Source organism: Porites lutea, chromosome 1, assembly GCF_958299795.1.
Source record: "Porites lutea chromosome 1, jaPorLute2.1, whole genome shotgun sequence".
NCBI classification, from domain to species: domain Eukaryota; kingdom Metazoa; phylum Cnidaria; class Anthozoa; order Scleractinia; family Poritidae; genus Porites; species Porites lutea.
Window position 1 is genome coordinate 40,506,453 of NC_133201.1, and position 22,610 is coordinate 40,529,062.

Consider the following 22,610-nt stretch of genomic DNA (forward strand, 5'->3'; position numbering starts at 1 on the left):
TGTCGTTAGATGACAAATTTCAAAATCGACGAGTGAGGAGTGATTTATTTCGATTCGATTGTACACAGGGCGACCACCAATACGAAAATGACAGAGGTCCTTTTTTCTTTTTTTTTTTTGTTTGTTTGTTTGTTTTATACTTATTTTCCTCTCTCTCCTGACCCAGAAAATTTACTAGAATAATAGAGTATTCAGTTGACCAATTTATAATTGTCATGTCATGGCTCCAACTGGACATTATACGGTGTGATATCTGTCTATTGTGTATATTCAAATTTCAAACACTTACTTGCGAGAATTCCTGAATATTTTACTTTACGTCGAAGCTAACCCTGTATGAATGTGTCGTTAATGTTTATATTCAGCGGTAATAATTAATTCGAAACTGGACTATTCTAGTAAATATTGATTAATATTTTCATTGTATGTTTTTGTGTGACTGTTTCCGCCCAGATTAGCAAATGCTACTTGCGGATCACTCTGTTTGTGTTTGTATATTTACAATTATCTATTCAAATAAAGTTGAAGTTAAAGTTGAAAGCTGCGCAGGTGCAGAGGCAATAAATATTCCTTGGATACGATAATATGTAGATTTAGCCCAGGCAAAAGGCGAAGCTCCGGTTAATAGATTTATAATTTACTTCAAACAATAAACCTGTAACCGTTGTAAAGAAATTCACTTAAAGTTGAGCCTGCCATCAGTTGGAAACTAGTAACTTGTCAGCGGATAACTTCAAAAAAACAAGGAAACTCGATGGGTCGCCAACTGAGCCCGCGATACGGTCATGTGATATTGGTTAGTGGATACCCTGTTTTAACAACTTTCAACTGAACACACTAGCCAGAAAAGGTGACATTTCGCATTGGTTACCTGGTCGGTCGGACGGACGTATGGTCACGAGACTACCAAAATTTCTCGGATGGATAGATAACCAAATTTTCTTAGCTATGGGTCTCGGATCGAGGGCGCGTGGAGCTCCCCTATTAGCCACCTATTTTCTTCACAAAATTGCACTATATCTCTCGTCAGCGTATTGTTTGTAAAACTTACTTAGGTATTTTTATGAACTCGGTGCTTGGCACATTTCTGATGGCGTAACCTGGAGTTGAACTGAGAAATTCCAAAACTCTGCTAATAAGGTTGTCCCTTGCTTGAGCCTAAATGAATGAATAAGAGTTAATTATAGCAGTTTAATAGTAATTGGTTGAATTTTTTAGTTATTTCACAAGTGGGGCAAATATGATTGATCTTCCGGGAGTGAATGTAGTCCTAAATGTAGTTGACTGTTACTAATGTTTCGACAATTATATTTTTTAGCGGGAAAACAAGAGAAAGTCTTTTGATTTAGTCATCGCTGAAGAAATTGAAAAGTGAAAAAAGCGTAAAATTTAAACCTCTTATTAAGATTATACGTAAAGGTAAACAACATGTTGAAAACAAAGAGCGCTTACCAAATTGCGCTGCTGACAAAACACGTTCCCGTCATAATTTCTTACGTAAAAGGCACCACGGTTAAGCAACAGTTCTCTGATTTGCTGCCGAGTAAATAAGAGCCATAAATAATTCAGACTGAGTTAAAAAAGTGAAAGGAACTTCTTAAATTTTAGTTTTCATACTTGATTAATGCGCTTTATCTTTGCGGTTGTATTTGGCCATAACTGAAAGTTGAGAAAGAGCGAGGCATGAATATTTTCTAGTTGCACCATTCTGATTGAGAAAAAGCTGCACCTCAAATCGTACAATTCAAGTGGGCTTTCGTCTACGATCTGCTTAAAATCTATGTCTTCATGTCGCGGGAACATTTCATGTAAAGGAAAAGGGTAGTTGCTCATAACTTGGACATACTTTGACTAGAATTCCCGTGAAATTAACACATTCTGAGAAAAGAAAGAAAATAAAAAAAAAATATTGTGGCAGGGAGTTGGATGCCACTTACATGTTCTCCTCCAATTTTGGTCCATCCTATTTTTTAAGACATGTTTTTCAAAAATTAAGGGACAGTTGGTTGATATCAGTGAGGGATAGGATACGTTAAGTGCTACCTAGGTGGTGACCATCTTATGGGATCTGGCTAAATCCCAACTTCTCGTTTATCTTTGGATCGTGTTATTGTCAGATATCATTTGCCATCAGAATATTATTTATTAACTTATTACAGGATCATCGGGTTTTCCTAGATTGATCATATCTAGTAGGTTAATTTATCCTGGTATTCTTTTTACGTTTGTTTTTCCAAAAGGAAAACTGTAGATTTTTGGACAAGGATAGCTTATTATTATAATAATAATTTTGAATAAAACAAAAAAAAAAGGATGAATAATAAGGAATCTTAAAGCAAATGTTTCTTACTTCAATAAATTCAACAATCTTTCTTTGCTTTAGTTATCTATAAATTGCCTCAGAAAAAAGTTAAATTTAGTCAAGATACAACAGCTTCACCACAGTGGCTTTTGGTGTAAGTTGTTTTTTTGTTTTTTTTTGTTATTGCTTTTTTTGGCTGTAATATAATTCTCCAAGTAATTTTCCCTCAATGTTTGTTGCTATGTTCTCTGTCTCTGACTCTATAAGTATAGATAATTACCTTATGCTCCAGCCCCTTAAAGTTTCCTCTTATTTCTTACCTCGCCAAGTTGTACGGCCTTATGCGAATTACGTCTTGTAATTGGAGAAATAACTCGTCTTACAGAAGAAAACAGATCATTTATCATCTCAAGTAAAACGCCTTTGTTCTTGAATCTGTCATATGAATTCACAAATTCCGTGGATATATTCACTATATTTGTGGTATTAATTCCCTGCATCTGTAACAAATAAAAGATTGCACCAAAATAACATAATTATTCTTGGCTTTTGAAACAAAGCCAATGTCGGGCGTGTTTGTTTAACAGTATTCTGCAAGAAAAATAAATGGAATAAGCCCTAGAAATCCCTTGTTCAGGCTTTCATTGTATCGCTACATCTCCAAATCTGGCGGAATTACAGTAGTGAATTTAACATCCCATTGGTTAATTATATCATGTTGAACGAGATCTGTAACCAAATGATGTTATTGACCGTTACTCTTATTCCGGTACACGGTGAATTAAACGCGCCCATAGTAAACGTCCCCGTTCTCTGAAATGACTAAGCCAATCAACTAGCCATACTGAAATAAACGGCTGTTAAGCAAAAAGTTAAAATCTTAAAGTGCAAGAAATAATTATGACAGGTTGATTAGAGGTCACCCCACATTGCTCAGTACTCCTGTCACGATTAGCCAACCCGTCTTGTGAGCTTGGAAGTCGAATAAAGAGAAAGTTTTTTCTTGTTTTTGTGGAATAATTGCAAAACTTAATGAATTCCACTACTATTATTTCGTTTGCAATAAGCGCATACAGTTCTGATCTATAACTGATAGGTATTGAGCAAAGAATTATATCGCGGAAATTGTTCGGTAAAGTACATTTCATGTTAGTTTTGAATAAGAATACTGTTCTATTAACGTAAAGCTGCGGTCGTGTATCGTACATCGATGCACTGAAATACCATGGCCAGCAAGAGGCAAAAAAACAACATTCCTGAATGCAAAAATAATACCCACAAAAACGATGTTTCTTTTTCGGAGAAAGTTTCTTGAGAAAACTGTCACTGCAAAGCTTGTACATTTACTGAAGGCAAGTTTCCCGGAGTAGCTGTCTTCGCTTTTGCATGGCGATCGCGGATAAACTGCCGTGTCAATGGCGTCTGCCGGTTACGGTCCTGAATAAAAAATGCCTTTAAGGTACGAAATGGGAAGCAAGAAAATATCCCTAGAATGTTATCTGGTTGCCTGGCTTTGTTAAGTGAAGATACTGAGTTGCCGAAACATTACTGATGAGAGCTCTAGTTTTATAACACCTAAAGTTCAGCCTGACAATTGTCCATTGTTTACAACTTTCCCAAAATGGATCTTATACGACAGGTAGAGAACCCGATCATCAAGTACACCGGAAATCACAAACCAATTGTCCTTTATTTACAACTTTCCCAAAAAGGCTCTATACGATTGGTGGAGAACCCGGTCATCAAGTATGCCAAAAATCACAAACCAAGCCTTTAATGCCCTCTGTTGCAAATTCGGGAAGTGTCAGAACCCGACGTCCCCATGGAAGAGTCTTATACAGTGTATTAGCAGGATGGTGTAATTAATTAACGTCAGGTGTTTTTGATTCGTGAGGAACTGATATTTTTCAGTCCTGATAAATGTAATTGAATACACCTATTCTCTTATCTAAAACAACTGTAGTAATGTCCTACCTTTTGTCTGAAATAATCCACCAAGGCTTTTCGTTCACAACCACACGTGATCTTGTGAAACCAAGTTGTCCCAGGTTGCCTATTAGTTCCGCACTTACTACTAAATGCGCCTATAAATTAAGTTGAGTGCTAATTGATTAGCGACTGTACCGTTACGGTCACCAAGCTGTAATGTGGATACTCCGTGTGTCCTGTGTGAGTTTATGTTTTCAGTACATACATGCAACAAGTATATCCTATTTTCTGTCATTCTATTTTTTTCTGTTCAGTTACAGATTAGTGAAGAGGACCACCTCGCTCGCTCGATACCCACTTATTTGTTCTTACCGCATTTTAGGTTAATCTATAAGTGAAGAACCACACGGCAAAATTTGATCTCTTTGCTCTATATAATAACCGAAAAAATAATAGACATTAAGCTTGACTGTCAGCCGTGTTGGACAAAACATAGATCAGACAATGATTATATGAATAACTACATTAAAATTTATAGAATGGTACAGTGTAAAGAAGTAATATGGCTTTGAATACATCCTACGAAATGGGTGGTGACAATGCAAGAAGTAAAAAACCAAGTATAGCGCCAACGGTAAGTGACAAAGGTCTATTAATACACGTAGCTATTATACCTGTTAAATTTGAATCAACTAATGAGCATTCTACTGTCACTTCCTCGCCGGTCTTTGTTCGAGGCCAATGCACGCCAAACTTTATCTCGGACTGACAGAAATCTGAAACGGGTAAAATATACGCATGTGTAAAAGAGCGAGTTTTAGTCGCAAGATTCATGAGGAGCCGCGTAAAGTCCCTTTACTAATTATCTTGAGTGACAGTTGCTATGCTCAATTTCCTGTTAGAATTTTACCCCCGATCTCGTGCATGTTAGCAGGGGTCAGATTAGCTGTCATCGGTAGTGATCTTCACAGAGGCGATGAAACAATTCTAAATTTCGCAACTGTCTGTTAATATGGTTAAAACAATACTAGGCAGGGTAAACACATGTAAATAAAGTCGAGCGCGGTCTTTTCAACTATTCTCCGGATCGGATCAGCCCGATCAAGCCATCATTGTATGGAGTTTATGTGGGTTACTTTTTGCCGTTTCCTGGTCGAGAATTTCTGTGTTGATTCGGGATCAAAATCGCTTCCCTTAGAAGCGATTGTTATTTGGAAGAATTCAAGCTTCTCTTCTGAAAACCGGAGATGGCCAGCCTTCCTTCTTCACACTGGTTCAAATGCGAGGCCAATTCAGCCTTAGATCAGTAGGTTTACCTTGCGACACATTAATTCTGGTTTGTATAATGACTTGATTAATCGTAAGACTCCTTGAAGGTAAGCACAGTGTTCGATTTTTTTCCCTTAATTTATTTAATTCTGCTTCGAACATATCCGCGCCAAAACCTCCTAAATGCCCGCCAAATTTAATGTGGCTCTCCCGATCGTTCAGCTCGTGTTTATCAAGAAACAGGTCCAGCACAACTTCCACTGGAGGCAATTTTGTGTACAAAAAGTACCCTAATAAAGAAGTCGAAAAGCTCTATTAATTCCGTGCGACATTTTCTTGATAAACAAAGGAATGTTTTGAAAATTATAGACGTCCGTGTTTTATAATACACATACACACGTAGTGGCCAAATTGCTATATCTCTGATCTTTTTTCAACTGTTTTGCTTGTTGCCGATGTTTAAATGCTTCATCATGATTGTCACTTCATGCTCAGATCTTTGTTTCAATTAATGAGAAAATTTATCGTACAATTAAAACACTCTTTGTACAACAATAAGGCCAGTAATTATCGCGTAATATTGCGTTGTTGCATGCGTTCTCAACACAGCCGGACGGAGCTCTGCCTATGAAAATAATCGTTTTCCTAGTATGGAATAGGCGAATATGACTCCCACTGGTAGCAAATTGTGCTACAAAGCCATTAATAAGGGCTAATTCCAAGTATAAACCTCATAAAAGCTTTTTATTTTGATCAAAAATGAAATGAAACGCGTTAAAATATCAGACGCTCGTGTTACCCATACCCCTACCGACCTACCTAAGGTACTTCACAGAGAGGGGGTTAAGTGTTAAATTTGCTCGTTATTTGTAAGGCCCTAAATCTAAGTAGCTTTCTTTTTCTTTTAAAAATTTTTACGGAGGAATCGAAATGAGTTTTGGTTGATTGGTTGTGTCCATCGCGGTTCACCCCTATTTGTTTTTTTGATAAAAACGACTGCGCAAACGGTCTCTATTATTTTTCACGAGCAGAGAGCTTTGATATAATTCACCGAAAACAAATTCATGAACATGGTTCAGGGTATTCTGTACGTGCTTTTATGTTGGGTGTGTCGCCTGATTAAAAGCGAGCGATCGGGTGAGTCGCCTTCGCTTAGTGCAAGAAGACTTTGTAAAACGTGTATATTAAATGAATCTTTCCGTAAAAAAACGAGGCCTTAGTAAAGTTTATAAGGTAAAATAGTCTTGGAAAACGGTTTGCCAAATATATTTTTCTTTTGTTTGGGACTTGCTAAGATTGTATTGAGTCAACTAGACGCTTAGAATTCGTAATTGAACTTATTTTTTGGGTGATTAAAAACAAAGCTAAACAACGACCAAAGTTCCGTCTGCACGTGCTCCTCTGGGTGAGTCGCCTGAAAAAGCAAGCGATCGGGTGTGTCGCCTTCGCTCAGTGCAAGGGAACTTGGTTGGTTATGGCTCGTGAAAAATAATAGAGACCGTACGTGCAATGGTATTTTATTAAAAAACAAATAGGGGGGAACCGCGATGGACGAAACCAATCAACCAAAATTCATTTCGTTCCCCCATAAAATTTTTTTAAAAGAAAAAGAAAGCTACTTAGATTTAGAAATATAAATTTCGGGGGAGCAGAATTAAAAGCGGGACTATTCCCTTTTTTGAGAAAAGGCCGGTGAAGTCTCCTATTTAAATTCTGCTCCCCAGAGAAAGCTACTGTAAAAACTATTTGAATTTATAGTTAATGTAAATTCTATTAAATTTAAATCGCTGCTCTTCGTTCATCTTCGGTAAATAAATGCATATTGAGTCTGAGGTATCCCCTGTTTGTTGCAAAACTCCTCTACACCGCCACAAGTTTTCCAACAGATGTACTGTTTTGGAGCGATTTTCATTCTATCAGGTTCTATTTTTTAGTTGTGTTCGTCTCATCAGCTTTTTAGTAGTGTCTGCTAAAATGAGCGGTTGAAAGATATGTCGGATAAAGCTTCACAGGAGGCCACGAAAGGAGATTCGCATTTCTGCTCAAGTATGGTTTCAAGCTGTCAACGGTCAATGCTTGGCTGAATTTAAACAATGGCCTTCTGGTCAGATGGGGGACAAATTTTCCCCCATATTTCGGTCGCTAAGGCTTGCGGCTCGCCATGCCCTACACGCAGGTCTTTCAAGACCGTTCATCTAGAACGATAAGGCCAAATCTGATCAGGGTCGGCTAGGGTTTTTGGGTATACAGTACTTTGGGCTATTCAATTTCAGGTATACAGTATTTTTATGTTTAAAATTGGGTATAAAGTATTCCGCTGTTTGGAATTCTGGTAAAGAGTATATTAGCTATGAAAGATCAAAATCGTCCAATAGGAAATTAAGTCTCGGTTAAAATCTGGGGGAGCTTTCCAGACTTTCCCTTGACTGCCTTTGTGTGCCATGCCCTAAGTAAATCAAGTTCCAGTTTCCGGAAACCATCTGTAGTTTGCTGCGAAGAGGGTTCGACCAACACACTTATTATGACAGATACCAATAATGGTAGATTGAAGATGATAACAACATACGCTTGCCTTGTACTCAAGACGTTCCTGCAGAGTCTGCGGTTGCTGTTAAGTGCATTCAATGGACAACAGATGATGCTAGTGGTCTTGATGACACTAGCCCTGACTCAAGCGTATTTACACCGGAGCTTCTTCATGAGCAAGCAGTGGTGTTCATCAGGTGAAGGGATCCACCCCTCAGACCTAAAATCAGGAACTCTCTCTTCCACAAGTCCTACCCGGAATACGCAAGCCATCTAAACGTTTGCAGCCCCTGACTCTCGAGCAGGGAATACAGCAACGCCAACTATGCTGGATTTCCGGTTCTGGTTTTGTAGTGTGTAAAAGGGAACTTAGAAGATTATAGATGTTTCAACTGTTTCACGAACCCTAAAGCCAGCTACTAACTGCAATCATCTAAACTTAAAAGGCGTTACCATCAAGTTTCCTAAATTGGCAATACTTCCAAACTCCTCGTACGGGTTGCTTAGCACCATAGCACTAGAACAGGCCCCTCTTTGACAGTTAGCGTCAATCATTGGCAGGAGCGCACTACAGAAAACAACTCAGAATTTTCCGTAAAAGACAATCCTGAAAAGCTGTTAAACGTTAAACCCTACTGCAAGATAAAAGAAAAGTCGAACCTCCATGTGCGACCACCTTCAACGTCAGTGACCACCTCAGATAAGCGCGATTCCGAAAAGTAATAAACTTGGAACTTTTCGTAAATGACCACCTCTTGCAATCGACTATAATCACCTTTATGGATGACGGTTTTAGAATTTAGTTTGATCTCTATGTACTACACTACTCAGAGTATGAGAACTTTTCTTGAAAGATGAAACTGCCCATATCTTATATAGCCAATCAGCTGAGGAGAATTTGTGTTTATCGCCCACTCGAGGGAAACAGCTGACTATTGAGCTGCACAAAAATGCATGATAGCAAGTATAAAACAATAACTTTCACTTTGAAAATCGCAATTTAAATTTGCCCCTTATAGTCTCCTTTTGGCCGCCATCTTGGATTTTGGGGAAGGCTAGAAAAGTTGCTTATATTCTTTTAACGTTAACAAATCGTGTTTTAAACTTACATATAAAACATATTGGAACTAAAAACATGACTTTCGTTTATTCTAGTGCTTAAATTATATCTACCTGACTTCACGTGTGAACGTGTATCGAGGGGAGCAAGGGTGGCGCAGTGGTGAGAGCGCTCGCCTCCCACCAATGTGGCCCGGGTTCGAATCCTGGCGTCGACGCCATATGTGGGTTGAGTTTGTTGTTGGTTCTCTCCTTTGCTCCGAGAGGTTTTTCTCCGGGTACTCCGGTTTTCCCCTCTCCTTAAAAACCAACACTTCCAAATTCCAATTCGATCTGGAACGCACGGACACGTCTCAACGAGTTCTTATGAACTCCTTAGTGATCCGTGGGTAAACAAATTACAATTTACAATTTACAAATTTACAATGAGTCACCATAATACCGGCAATTTGCACTTTACATTATCACTGGAAAAAAATGGGAGGTTTACATAATTGTTTCAGAAAAGAGAGTAAATAGACAAAATTAATGTATATCTTGCTAGTGTGTTGAATAGAGTCCCCTCGAAAATAACAAAACACATGGTCTCAAGGCCATAGTCAGAGTTTTCGCTCCGGGTGCGAAAGTCTCTCTCTGCACCATGATGGCGGACGAATGCATTTTATGTGGTTGTTCCAATTCAACGCTACCCTAATGCAGAAATATTTCTTGCTGGACAGCCTCATGTCGTGCTTTCGTGACCCAGAATCAGTTTCAGCTAAATGTGAATTCCCCGCACATCCCATCAAAAATCGATGCAACTGCCGAACCGAGTTCACCACTGCATGGAAAACTGGAAGAGACTGAGATTTGCAACTCCGGAGTCGCTTAACTTACCCGCACAGAAGTAAGTGATCACTGACTGCAGGCCACGAGCAAGTGAAACGGAAGCCATCGATTTACTTTGTAACGGGCCACTGCTCATCCAATCGCACTCAAGATTACTTTTACCCAGTGAAGAAAGCTACGCTGAAGGCTGTACGTTAGGTTAGCAACAAGGATCTAGTCCCGGCTTCCTTTTCGTATGGATCACGATTTTGTAGCTCGGATGGCACTACACTTCTCGGACAGTTTTATCATATTGACATTAAAGTTGCTTTCACATTGAAAATAACTTTAAGGGTCCTCGAGATCTTCCTTGGTCTTTTACCGATATTAAGGGACTCACGCGAAAGACAAATAAAGCCAGACTCTCCCAACAGCGTGAGCGACGCATCACGGCCACCTCAAAGTACCCAGAGAACGTAACCAGCAATTCCGATCAAAGAGGTGGCACCGGTCTTCCAGACGTTTAAGTTCTCCTCTTGAGCTACGTTCCGTGAGGTCGCTGAGAGAGTTTGAGATGGTCAGGCGCACCAGCAGAGGGTACGTAGGTAGTGTTCGCCGTGTATCGCGATGTGTTGATAAAAAATGTCAAAAGACTGTACATAATGTCTAACTCTCTTAATGTTCTGAACGCCTGGAACAGGCTATGAAAGTGTACAATGTAAGAATTAACACCTTGTCTGTACGGTGAAGTCATGGCGGAACAAGCTGTATGCTCAGTGTCATCAAAAATAAGCGGTTGAAATCGTCAAATTCCCCTTGTTACAGTGCAAGACAAAAGCATCTTTAGAAGCAGACTCGTCAATCTGATCATGTACGTGTGACAACCGATGACCAGCGCTGGCGACTAGACGCAGCCACACAGCGAGATCCTGTTCTAAAGGTATAGTTCAGTCACGGAGAGGCTGATACGCTTATGGTTCTTCACTTGCTTGGCACGCGCCCAGGAATCACGTGCTTGATGCACCCTGATGACACTGATGTCTTTGTCCTAGCGCTTGCTCACAGCTAAACCTTGACTATGAAAAGTGCTACTTGAAAAAGGAAAGAGGCATGAAAACCAGAATATTAAGAAAATGTCTATGTAACTCGGCCCAGGCATTTTCATCCCTTGCATTATAAGGGCCCTTATCAGCGTAAACTCTCGTCAATCACAGGCTGTGATGACATCTCTGCCTTCTTTGGTAAAGGGAAGTGGAAAGCAGTCCCACTAACCCAACACAATGAAGGATACGTCCGAGCTATGATGAGTATCCGAGACCTTTAAACTAAAGATACGGAAGCACTCGTGCAGTGTGGCCACTATACTAATAGAAGTGTCATAGTGTGGATGTGCTGAATATGAGATCCACCACAGTAGACTGGCAGGAAAGTCAAGCTAGAGAATTTTCCCTCATGCGAGTCATCTTTACGAGATTGCAAAAGCAATTATCAAGCAGCAGTATGAAGTGCCATTTTTCTGCTCCCCTCATTGGCACGTTGAGAAGTATGCATATAGCTTTGACGTCGCGCCGTTTTTGCGGCTTCTACCTAAGCCGGCTCCTGAAGAAAAGTACAAGAAAGGGCAAGAAAGTGCAAGAAAGCATAAATTATAATTGTCTTCTACTCTAAGAATGTAAAATATTGATACAGGTAAGTACTTCTGCGGGTGTTGATACTTAAGATGTAGAGCAGAAAGATAGTTGCTACCTTCGTCATCTTTTTTATTGTGTCTTTTTTCAGGTTCGATATTTAGTACTTAGATCTCTCTTGACAAGACATGTTTTGTTCGTTGTAAAACGCTTTCTGAAACTCCTGCTTAAAAACCCTTTTCTTTTTTTTAGCCTAATGATGTTAAAGACGCAAATGCGGTGCATGTAAATGTATTTTTATGTTATACTTTCCAAAAAGGACGATGTTCTGCAAATTATGTTATGCGATCAACCCGATCATGACGCTTTTCCGTGTTTTCAAACAACCTCTAGACTAAAGAAAAGAGCAAGTTATGTAGTCCGATTTGTGGTTTATATAGCTTCTTGACAGAAATATGTGTTAAATAACGTAGAAAATTATGTTACGATAGTCCTAAGCACGTTCATCTAGCATGGTGATGTAGAGAGCCTAAATAGTTATTTTATTATTCAGATGACTGAGATAGCAGTTGAATACACTAATGCTAAAAGAAAGAATGGCGGTGACTGTGACGTCATTTGTGCCGTCATCTTATCTTGACTAGCTGTAACAATCGTGACATAATATCTCTGGCACCTATTTTTTCAAATAAACGTCATGACGAAAATAGTGTGTTTTTTAAGAGGAAATCAAAGGTTTGTTCATGAATCCAAGATGGCGGCCAAACGAAGGATATGAGGTGCAAATTTAAAATTCGATTTACAAAGTGAATGCTGCAGCCCTATCCTTGCTATCATGCATTTTTGTGATTCTCTTTAGTCAAAGATTAAGTTTTGTTTGTCCCCCTTAAGTGAGCCGTACGACCCCCCTAGCTGATGGACTAATATTATAAAATACATGCAATGAATTATTCTCAAAAATGTAGATTTTAACGGACTGCTTCTAAGAAGAGGACCCCTGGGCCACCATTGGCTCATTATTGGTGATGCTCATCACAAGAAAAGTGAAAGTTCTAGGATAGAAAGTAGCATTCATCCAAAAGGAACATGAGGGACATTTTCTCAAAGACGTAGACCCACAGATGTAACGGCAAGCACATTCTATCTAGTCAAACTGGTGGAAGATGATGACTGTGTTGCCCCTGTTATAACTAAATGGCTCAATCAGGACCTTGTGATCCTTTTCTTTCTGTCACAACTGAACTTACTGGTCTCCAAAGATTGATAGGGTGACTGGTACAATTATAAGCATAAATTTTTAATGCATCAGCTTGCATTCGTCAGAGGACATCGTTCTCCCTTACACTGAGCAGGGAGAATCCATGTTCAGTAGGACCTAGCCTGTGTACAACCGTCCCCTCCTTTCAAAAACAAAGGATCTTTCTATCCCCGATTTTTTGGGGGGAGGGAGCGTTTGTACACAGGCTAGTGGGCCCAAAAAGAAGAAGAAGGGTGGCTGCTTGGCCGCGGCAACTGACAGTCATTTCTCTCATAACAGCCATTATCAGCTGAAACCAGCAGTAATTATATTATTGATAGGAAAATTAAAAATGTCTATGTAAATTAAAGTTGCATAAGGGACTGTGCAATAATTACCTGGAGGGGGGGGGGGGGGGGTTGGAAAATTAGAGGAGCAGGGCATAGGAGAAAATGACAACAAGAGAGAGGGGGGCTGGATGTAAAATTTAATACATACAGGGGGGCATTACTGTTTCATTCCTTTATGCAAACTGGAATAGAAGTGGAAGAGTTATTAGAGTTCAAATATAAATACTAACATTGGAATAAGACTGACAAACTTATCAGCTCTAAGGTGGTCTGATCCATGAACTCTTGTTTTCCTATCTGTCATGCAGTAGGAAAGGAATGCCTCTGTTATATATGTTTAAACGGTGCTACTTTATTTGCACTAGGATTTAATAAAACAGCAAACTTTAATTGATAGTTGCAAAAGTAGCACTATGATGTTATTCAATGAAAAAGAAAGATGCCAATGTTAGCACAGCACACATCCCAACTGTTGCAATTTTAATAGCAATACAAATTAAAAGTATGGTAAATAAACCACAGTATGATTAAGGGTGTTACGAAAACTAAGACAGGGGCGGATCTAGGGGGAGGCAGGGGGTGCGCACTCCCCCCCCTCCCCCACCCCTGAGATGACCTGCGGTTCTCTAAAACAACTGGTATTCTGCCAAAAAAAAAAGCTATGTGGTTTATTGGTGCTGAAGTAGAGCAAGTGCACCCCCTCCTAAAAAAAATCCTGGATCCGCCCCTGTAAGACCCTCGAAAACTAAGACCTAAGACCTAAGACCCGTCTTAGTTTTCGAGATTACGAAAAATAAGACCCCCTAAAATCAACTCCGTCGAAATTTGAAGTCAAATTGTAATCGAAATAGGTCTAATCTGTCAAATTATTTTCTGTCCAACTCTTTCCACTGAGATTTAGGTCAAATTTAACGGTAAATTCAGGGGTCTTAGTTTTCGTTATTTCGAAAACAAAGACCCCTCTTAGTTTTCGTTATTACGAAAACTAAGACCCCCTTAAAAACCAATCCGTAATATATATATGAAGTCGAATTACGACCGTTCAAAAACTATAGGCCGTAAAACAACCAAAAACTATCATCCGTGTGCTGACGATCCGCGTCTTCTAAAAATTTGCAGACATATCAGCATTGATCAGTATTGAGTAAAGAGGACAAAGAGCCATAGACTACCTGCGTATAATTGTACACTGAGAATATGCCTTACCCCGCCAATTGGTCTATAATTTTGGTTGTTTATCCTTAAAAATCGTAAAATTTGCTTTCCACTTGCTGGAGATGGATTTTTGCTTTTTTGTCTCTGCGACCGTGATGGCGTTACCTAAAAATCACCTAAGAGGTGTTTTGTTTTGATTGTTTGTTTATTTTATTTTTTCTGAAATTAAAACGCAAAATTTTCGAGATGATGCCTTGCTAGTAAAGGAAATTTATTCATTCGTTCTTGGTTTATTAAATAAGTGTTTTTAGCCAGTATTCGTCACAGACCATTTCTCCTTGCCCCCAACCTACCCCTCAATTACCCCTTACAAACTTTTGTTTCCGGTGATCTCCGGGTGGCAGCGATAAAAATAAACTCTTAAAAAAAGCAATGTAGTATATACATCTTTTATTCGCCCTTTTGGAGAAAGCATTTTTCTGGCTATGGCCTGGCCAGAAGAGGGAAAAAAAACAGTATTTTTGTGTTATTTTTTTTAACCGATAATTAACCACTTGACGATCGGAAGTGATTATGATATATTCGGGTAACGCCATCAGGGTCGCAGCAACATGTCAGCCGGCAACGAAGGCAAAAATCCATCTCCAGTGGAAAGCCAATTTTACGATCTTAAACAACTAAAATTAGAGACCAATCGTTAGGGTAGGCATATTTTCAGTGTACAATTATACACAGGTTACGGCTTTCATCTCTGTTTTCTCCAAATAATTAGAAGAAGCGGATCGTCAGCACGCGGATGATAGTTTTTGGTTGTGTTACGGATTATGTTCTTTGAATGGTCATAATTCGACTTCATATATATTTTACGGATTGTTTTTTTTAGGGGGTCTTAATTTTCGTAATAACGAAAACTAAGAGGGGTCTTTGTTGTCGAAATTACGAAAACTAAGACCTCCGAATTTACCGTTAAATTTGACCTAAAACTCGGTGGAAAGAATCGGACGGACGATAATTTGACAGATTAGGCATATTTCGATTACAATTTGACTTCATATTTCAACGGATTTGATTTTAGGGGTCTTAGTTTTCGTAATCTCGAAAACTAAGACGGGTCTTAGGTCTTAGGTCTTAGTTTTCGAGGGTCTTAGTTTTCGTAACACCCGTATTATTAAATTGAGCTTCAAAGAAAAAGCTCAATCAGACAGGAATTCTTGAATAATATTTTCAGTTTCTCTAACAAAGCTTCTGGAATTCAAAAGATCTCATAATATATAGATTTAGCCACGGCTAAAAGCGAAGCTCCCATTGAAAAGTTAAGTGATTTTGGAATGAAACAAATCTTGTATCGAGTTGATATAGCCTTATATGTACACCCAAAAAGGTGTACGGTCAAATTTAAGAGCAATAATGGCTCTTGATCACAGTAGATAAGGCGTGGAAAACAAATCAGGCCGAATTTTTTGCGATTGACAAGTTTACAAATTCTTGCCAATAAATCTGGGTGCGTGCAAACCAATGTTTTATTTTATTTTTATTTTTTTTTAATACACCACATCTGATGAGAAAGAGTACTATGAGGCGCTGTTTTTACCATACAGACCTCGTACAAAATGCAGTATTTCACAATTTTTCAAGACAAATTGCATTCGCTCAACATTCAGGACGATCAAAGCACGCGTGGACTTTTAATTAGCGAAACCGTTCAAAAAATTTCCAAAATCACCTATACGGCCAGCCGGTTCTAACTTTTGACAAGCGCTAAATTTGCGAAGAAATTTTAAAAGAGTTACCCTTCAGCGTGATAAAGAATTCATTGAGTCTATTTTTTATTCATGGTTTTATAACGATGCGTAACCTTAAAAAGCGTTTGATACACTCGGCATTTTGAGTACTCCTGCAAGCGATGTTTATGAACGCCTGAAAACAAACGGCAAAGCGATGAAAAGTACACTTTTGAGACTACCAACAATCAATAAAGAAATGCAATTCGGTAGAACATTTACAGAGACAACAATTTTCATTCACGAAAACAAATGAGTATTTAAGTGTCTCTAAGAATCCTCAAGTCTTCACTAGTAAGCTTAAAGATTAAGTTTATGTTTTAAGCCGCCGGTTTCCCGGGCCTGTTTGCTGTTTTCAAAGATGAACTCAGGTCAAGAAAATCTTTCAAAGCTTTCTTTCTACAGCCAAAATTATAACTAAATATTCTTCGGAAAGTCTCTTCTATTTACGGTGAATTAATATCGAAGGCTTGTTAAAGTTCTGTAAGCTTAAGCTTATATCAAACCTCATACTAGGTCAGATCAGTGTCTCAGTCAAATCTTAATACAAACGTGCTTAAACTAGCTTCATAAACTGCGAGGCTGGAGTTCATGAAATTAGATATAAATACAATAATTACTCAGGCTTACCATATTTCGAGATGCAGCTCCTGAAAGCTATCAAGTAAGGCAAGGATCGCTTGAGCCTTTATAATTCTTGCACGCATCCAGCAAGGTGAAAAACAAAAACGATGCCATCCGAAATCGGATTATTGGCTTTGACAAGCGACGCATTTCTCAACCAAAAACCCAATAAACAAACCAGCCATGAATAAGAGAACACTCTTGATAGCAGCTGTATTTCATTTTGTACATCCAATGGAAAAATACAGTTAAAAACATGACAAGTTGACTCAAAACTTTGTAAGCTTCAACTGTCAAAGTAAACAACTTTCAAGAAGCTGCATAAATTTTACGCATGAACTCACCTGTCAAATTTTAACCAATCAGACCATAAAAATTAGACGTGGAGCGTGACCAACACATGACCATGGTAAGAAAAGGTCTTCCCCGCCGGTATTTAAAAAATACTGATACTGACATAAACACAACATATTTGATGTGAATTTTGAAAAAAAGTAAACCTGAGCCTGCAATCATTTAAAAACGAATAAAATTGTCAGCGGATAACTTCAAAAAAATACTCCACCTTGAAGGGTCGACACGGTCAGGTGATACCGGTCAGCGGATACCCTGTTTTGACAGCTGTCAATTGATGACAACATTGATGTGCAATCAGCTTCCTCCTGGGCTCCCAAAGTAGCGAGAAAGTGTGAGAGTAAACATTGGTATGCCTGTGGTGCGGACGGTCGGTCGCTCGGTCGGTCGGTCACGTGATTACCAAATTTTCTGGGATGGGTAGATTACCTTAGCTATGGAGCTCCGCTATTAAAGTATGGTAAATACAAACAGTATTATTAAATTGAGCTTCACTGAAAATGATTAAATTGAGCTTCACTGAAAAAAAGTTCAATCAGACAGTAAGTCCTTAATAATATTTTCACCTACTCCAACCAAACTTCTGAAATTCAAAAGACCTCATTTTAAAGTGTGGTAAATAAAAACAGTTTGATTAAATTGAGCTTCAAAACACTCTTCCGCTTATTTCTTGGACAATTGAAAAAGATGTTTAATAGCGCTTACCAACAAGCTGCTGAAAATGTTCCTAAAGCAAAAAGGTCTTACATATGTAAGATATTATATAAGTGGAAGCAAGGCTGAGTTGATTGATCGAGTTCTCACCCACGCATGCGGGAACCTTAGAGCCAGAGATGCTGTAGAAGATGAGGAATCTCCCAATTCATGCGAAGACGACACAAGCTCAGAGTCCAGTGATTCTTATGACTCTTCAAAGAACTTCATTTGAAGTGATGTTTGTACCGGAGTAAGAAATCCAACAACAAGTAAACAACTAGGTATGAGGGAATCAATGGGAGGAGACTTTTTAGTGGGGGGGGGGGGGGGGAGGGGGGATAAGCCTTATTATTATCATTATGTGAGAGGGGGTTAAAATCAATTTTCGCTTAATGAGGGGGGGGGGGGGGGTGTATGACTTAGTTTTGGGGCATATGGCATATTCACCCATTTCCCAGTCCCCCACCCCCCCTCCAGATAATTATTGCACAGTCCCTAAATAAAATTATCACTGAGTGACTGATGAGTCCTATTGATTGTCTCGAACACCAAAACATGGCTCTTTGCACCACAGGTGTTGGAGTGCTAAAGGCTAGGCCTCGTACTCCTTACTTCGCTCACGACTAATTTTGGGTATAAAGTATACTGTGATTTTCTTAATTTTGGTATTTTACACCAGTTTTAGTTTAGTTTTTGGTATTTTGGTATTCACCTACCCAACCCCTGGCCGACCCTGTCTGATGGAATTAATAGCATTTTATAAGGGGGCAAACGTCTTACCTACGGCAGAAATGAAATTTCACGTTCTTAAACTGCGGAAAAAAGATTTATCAATTGCAAAATAAGGAAAAAGCGGACCTGCTATCATATATTGATGAACCTACAGTGTATGATATTATTCACCAAAATCTAAGATGGCCGTCTTTCGGAACAGTGACGTCTGAGCATCTGGTGAAAGAAATCTTCGGTACACCTTTTTTGCTATGTATAACCATAAATTGTTATTTTCAAGAAGAGAGATGATAGGGCCCAACGATTAAAATTAAAGGGTTAAAATTACCCCGGTCGTAATTCCCTTAGATCCAGAAGGATAATTTTTGTTGTAACAGATTTCTTTTTTTTAGCGAACTTCTTTTGATGACCATACGGTGTTATCAAGTTCTTGCTTTAATCGGTTTTACAGTCGTAACTTACGGTTAGAACAGTTCTTCTCATCAGAGAAATCATAGCAGTCGTTCCTTAGATCACATCGTTCCTCGCCCCATAATATCTCGTCACCGCTATCACACAAGAATAACTCGCCTTTGGTTATTGAATGGAGTTTATTTAAACCTGAAAAATCAACGATATGAAACATCATCAAAACAGACTTGAAAGATTTAACGTCACTGAAGGTTATATTAGCTGTCTCGCCTTTGTCGCTCCATGTAATTTTTGTAACATAATTAAGCCAGTTGCTGGGTAATATAAGTCTCGTGGCTTCCTTGAACTTTGATGACTTGCCTTTCAAGTTTCTTAGTCGGCTTCGGACAGCACAGCGTAAATGTAATAATTTTCACACATGGGTAAATAAAATGCCTTACGCTAAGGCTTTTTCCTAACCTCTTATAGCTCCTGTGCAAACCGCAGCTTTTCTTTTCCCTAGATAGCAGCCAGGCCTAGTCATTTCATGCCCGGGGTTTTGAAGACAATAAAAGTCTACACCGTCATCTTTCCAGTGATCGTCACCATAAAAGACTTTACTATTCCATCTACAAGCTATAAAAAGATGTGTTTATTTATAAACAATTATTCCAGGCACCGCTGTTAATCCATCACTGCTTAACTAACTCGTGAGAAACTGTAAATGGCCCGTGATCTTGGCATGAAAAGTTCAATTATCACTCGGCTTTCTCCCATCAACCTTCACTAGAACTGCGAATAGAAAATGACAGATGAACTGAAACAACAAATCTTGCTATGAGTACCCAAAAAATGGGGCAACTCATTTCAGTACTCCCTTCGGCGAGAGGGGTCCTGAATTTTCAAGCACTTCGGCAGTTCAGGACAGGGTATGAGACTCAGTGGTCCTAGAAAAGAGCATCCTTTATGACAGTTGATTAATGCAGGCGTTGTTTGCGGTAATAATTTACGTTCCTGTTTCATGGTAAGTCTGGTGGGGATTTTTGGTTCCTATTCTTGAAAAGATGTAAAATGCAACTTACATGCCTAGGAGCCCACCATTTTAGAGTCCCGCTTGGAATATTTGTTTATTTATTTAATATTGTTATTATCATCATCATCGTGGTCATCGTCATCATAATCATCATCATCATCATCATCATCATCATCATCATCATCATCATCATCATCTCCATTAGTACCACAATCATGATCATGATTATCATTATTATTATTATCAAAATCATCTCTGTTATCATTATCATTATTATTTTCATTTTTATTGTTATCATCATCATCATAAGCAACAACATCGACATCGCCCTCAATACCCATTTTCATTCTTATAGTTAAATTTTTAGAGGGTAGCTATACCTCTGCATTTGGCTTTGTTTTCTTGCACATAACGCGCCACGTTACACTCTGTCTGGTAACAGTGCTCGGTTATCCTTCCCTCAAAATTCTTTGACGATGATACTGATATTGTTCTTGTGCATTTGATAAGGCCACTTTGACAGGAACACTGAATACAGGTACCAACAGACCAAGTGGCTCCTTCAAAATACTTGTTCAGCTCTTCATCTTGACATGTTATGGCTTAAAGAGGACCCGTAAATTAAACAAGTGAACAAACGAATTCTGAATTATTTTTACGCTTGCAAACCGAGAAAACTATGATCACATGAAATAATTAACGAATGTTCATTGTTTTGTGATCAGTAACAAGAAAGACCAGGACCTGCGAGTATGCCACAAAACCACAAACTAGTTAACAATGTTCATAAGAGTCTGTCAAAGAAGGCATGTATGAAATATAAAATTCTGAAATCTTATTGGCTGCCAGCTGTCTCTGTCAGCACTGATGGGACAGTGTAAAAAAAATAGTACGCGTCATGCCTAAGTAATTGGACAGTACGCGCCATCGCATGCGCACTTGAATGATTTTTTTCCCTGCTTTCAAAAACTCTCCAATGTTTTGGGCTTTAATTTTTAAGGCTTATGCACCTATGAATGTAAATCCCTTGGGGGGGGGGGGGGGGGGGAGTGCGGACAAGGGGCGGGGATTTGATGTCTGAGGTTATCCCCCTGTCGGGCTTTTGATCGCGCGAAGCTACCCCGGGGTCGGGATATTTGACTTTGACCGATAGAAGCCTGGTATCAATTCAGAAGCAGTAACCAAGTCCGTCCCTCGAGGCTTTCTGAAAGTCACGCTGTTGGAGAAAGTTATGAAGTTTTCATTTGTTTTAATCGCCATAATCCGATACTTTACATGTACACTGTCATCTAAACAGATAATGTCTATTTTGAGAAATTTTTTATCTTCAAGTTCCCATCTGATTGTAAACCTCGATTGAAATCGAATCCTACCACAAAAGTCAGAGGATTTTTTACAGGTCACTGATCCGACCTGTTCCGACATGTTGAGCCGATGTTGTAAAGCATTTTACGTTTTATTAATATAAAAGCACGGTCAATCTTCCTGGAGTGATTATTTTGTTCAAAATAAGAGATGCTAGTGGAGAGAGAAAATACTTAATTACAGCGAGTAATTTAACGGAGCTTACGTTAACGTTAAATAAAAGTAGTAAGAACGTACTTTTGAAATGTTCTTTCATTCGTTTTATATAGTATTATAGTATTGTTTGTTTAGATTTTTCCCCTGGGGTGGGGGCTTTTTTGACACTTTTGATCGACCTTCTGTTTCCCACCCTGGGGAATTTGATCAGAAATTTTAAAAATTGTCAAATCCCCACCCCTTGCCCGCACTCCCACCCCCCCCCCCCCCCCCCCCCCCCCACGGGGTTTACATTGATAGGTGCATTCAAATACCACAAATTTTGTCATAGTTGTGATGAATTAGTAACAGAACTTTGTGTCTTCCAACTCGGTCTATGTAATCATACTCATGATTAAACAAATCGGACGACCGTGTTTTTTGTTAACCATTCGCGGATTATAGACGGGATTGGACCCCACTCAGTCCTATTTCCACTATTTACAACTAAAGTGTTGCGGGCCGGCTTGTCGAGTCTGATTACAAGTACCTTTTTTGATGCCTTTATTATTATTTGGTCTTTATAAATTAAAGAATGAGAGATTTTGAAACACGCGTCTATGCCGACTATCCGTTTCCTTGGGTAAAAGGGGCTGTTATCTATTAAGTGTTTAGTGACTTAAGATTCAAGCCAGCTTCATGACAGCCTGCAAAGTGCAATCCTGATATTAAGGCGATTTTAGAGTTTTTCGTTGTGTTTTACATTCATTTCGTACCTGTTCTGCACCTTATCATGGAATAATTACGAAAGCAATAGGTGAGTTTACATTCATCGTCGATATGTGAGGATACCAGCTGATGGCTATTTGGGCAAAATGACAGATGTCCTCTCATTTGCTTTAAAACTTCCTCCAATACTAAACAAACAAAGACTTGTCAGTACTTAAGTTGTTGGAGAGTTGATGGGGACATACGAGTTCCGCCATCAGTCAAACTAACATGATAAAACAGACCTCTCGTATCTTGTTGAATCGATAAGTACAGGGGTCCAACATTGCAATTCGACTCCTTCTGTGTGTAGCTGGGTACTTTTGCTCACTATACGTGACAAGATCCATAAGAGTTCAGTTCCTGGTTGTTCAAAGGCTGGATATAGTGCTATCTACTAGATAAATCACTATCCAGCGGACAAGTATTAGGAAAACCAATTGCGCCATCCACTGGATAGAGATTTGTCC

General features: G+C 39.0%; 1 protein-coding gene across 1 annotated transcript; it reads right to left on the reverse strand.

The window, feature by feature from the left end:
- Positions 1-1,047: 1,047 nt before the first annotated feature.
- On the reverse strand, positions 1,048-22,290 carry LOC140929699 (uncharacterized). The gene is made up of 9 exons (XM_073379426.1): positions 22,149-22,290; positions 20,253-20,474; positions 19,320-19,475; positions 18,912-19,049; positions 4,906-5,007; positions 4,277-4,386; positions 2,623-2,802; positions 1,453-1,536; positions 1,048-1,158 (listed from the first exon to the last, which is right to left on the reverse strand). Exons 1-9 carry the CDS (start codon positions 22,264-22,266, stop codon positions 1,048-1,050), a joined length of 1,221 nt encoding a protein of 406 aa, XP_073235527.1. The 5' UTR covers positions 22,267-22,290.
- Positions 22,291-22,610: the final 320 nt, after the last annotated feature.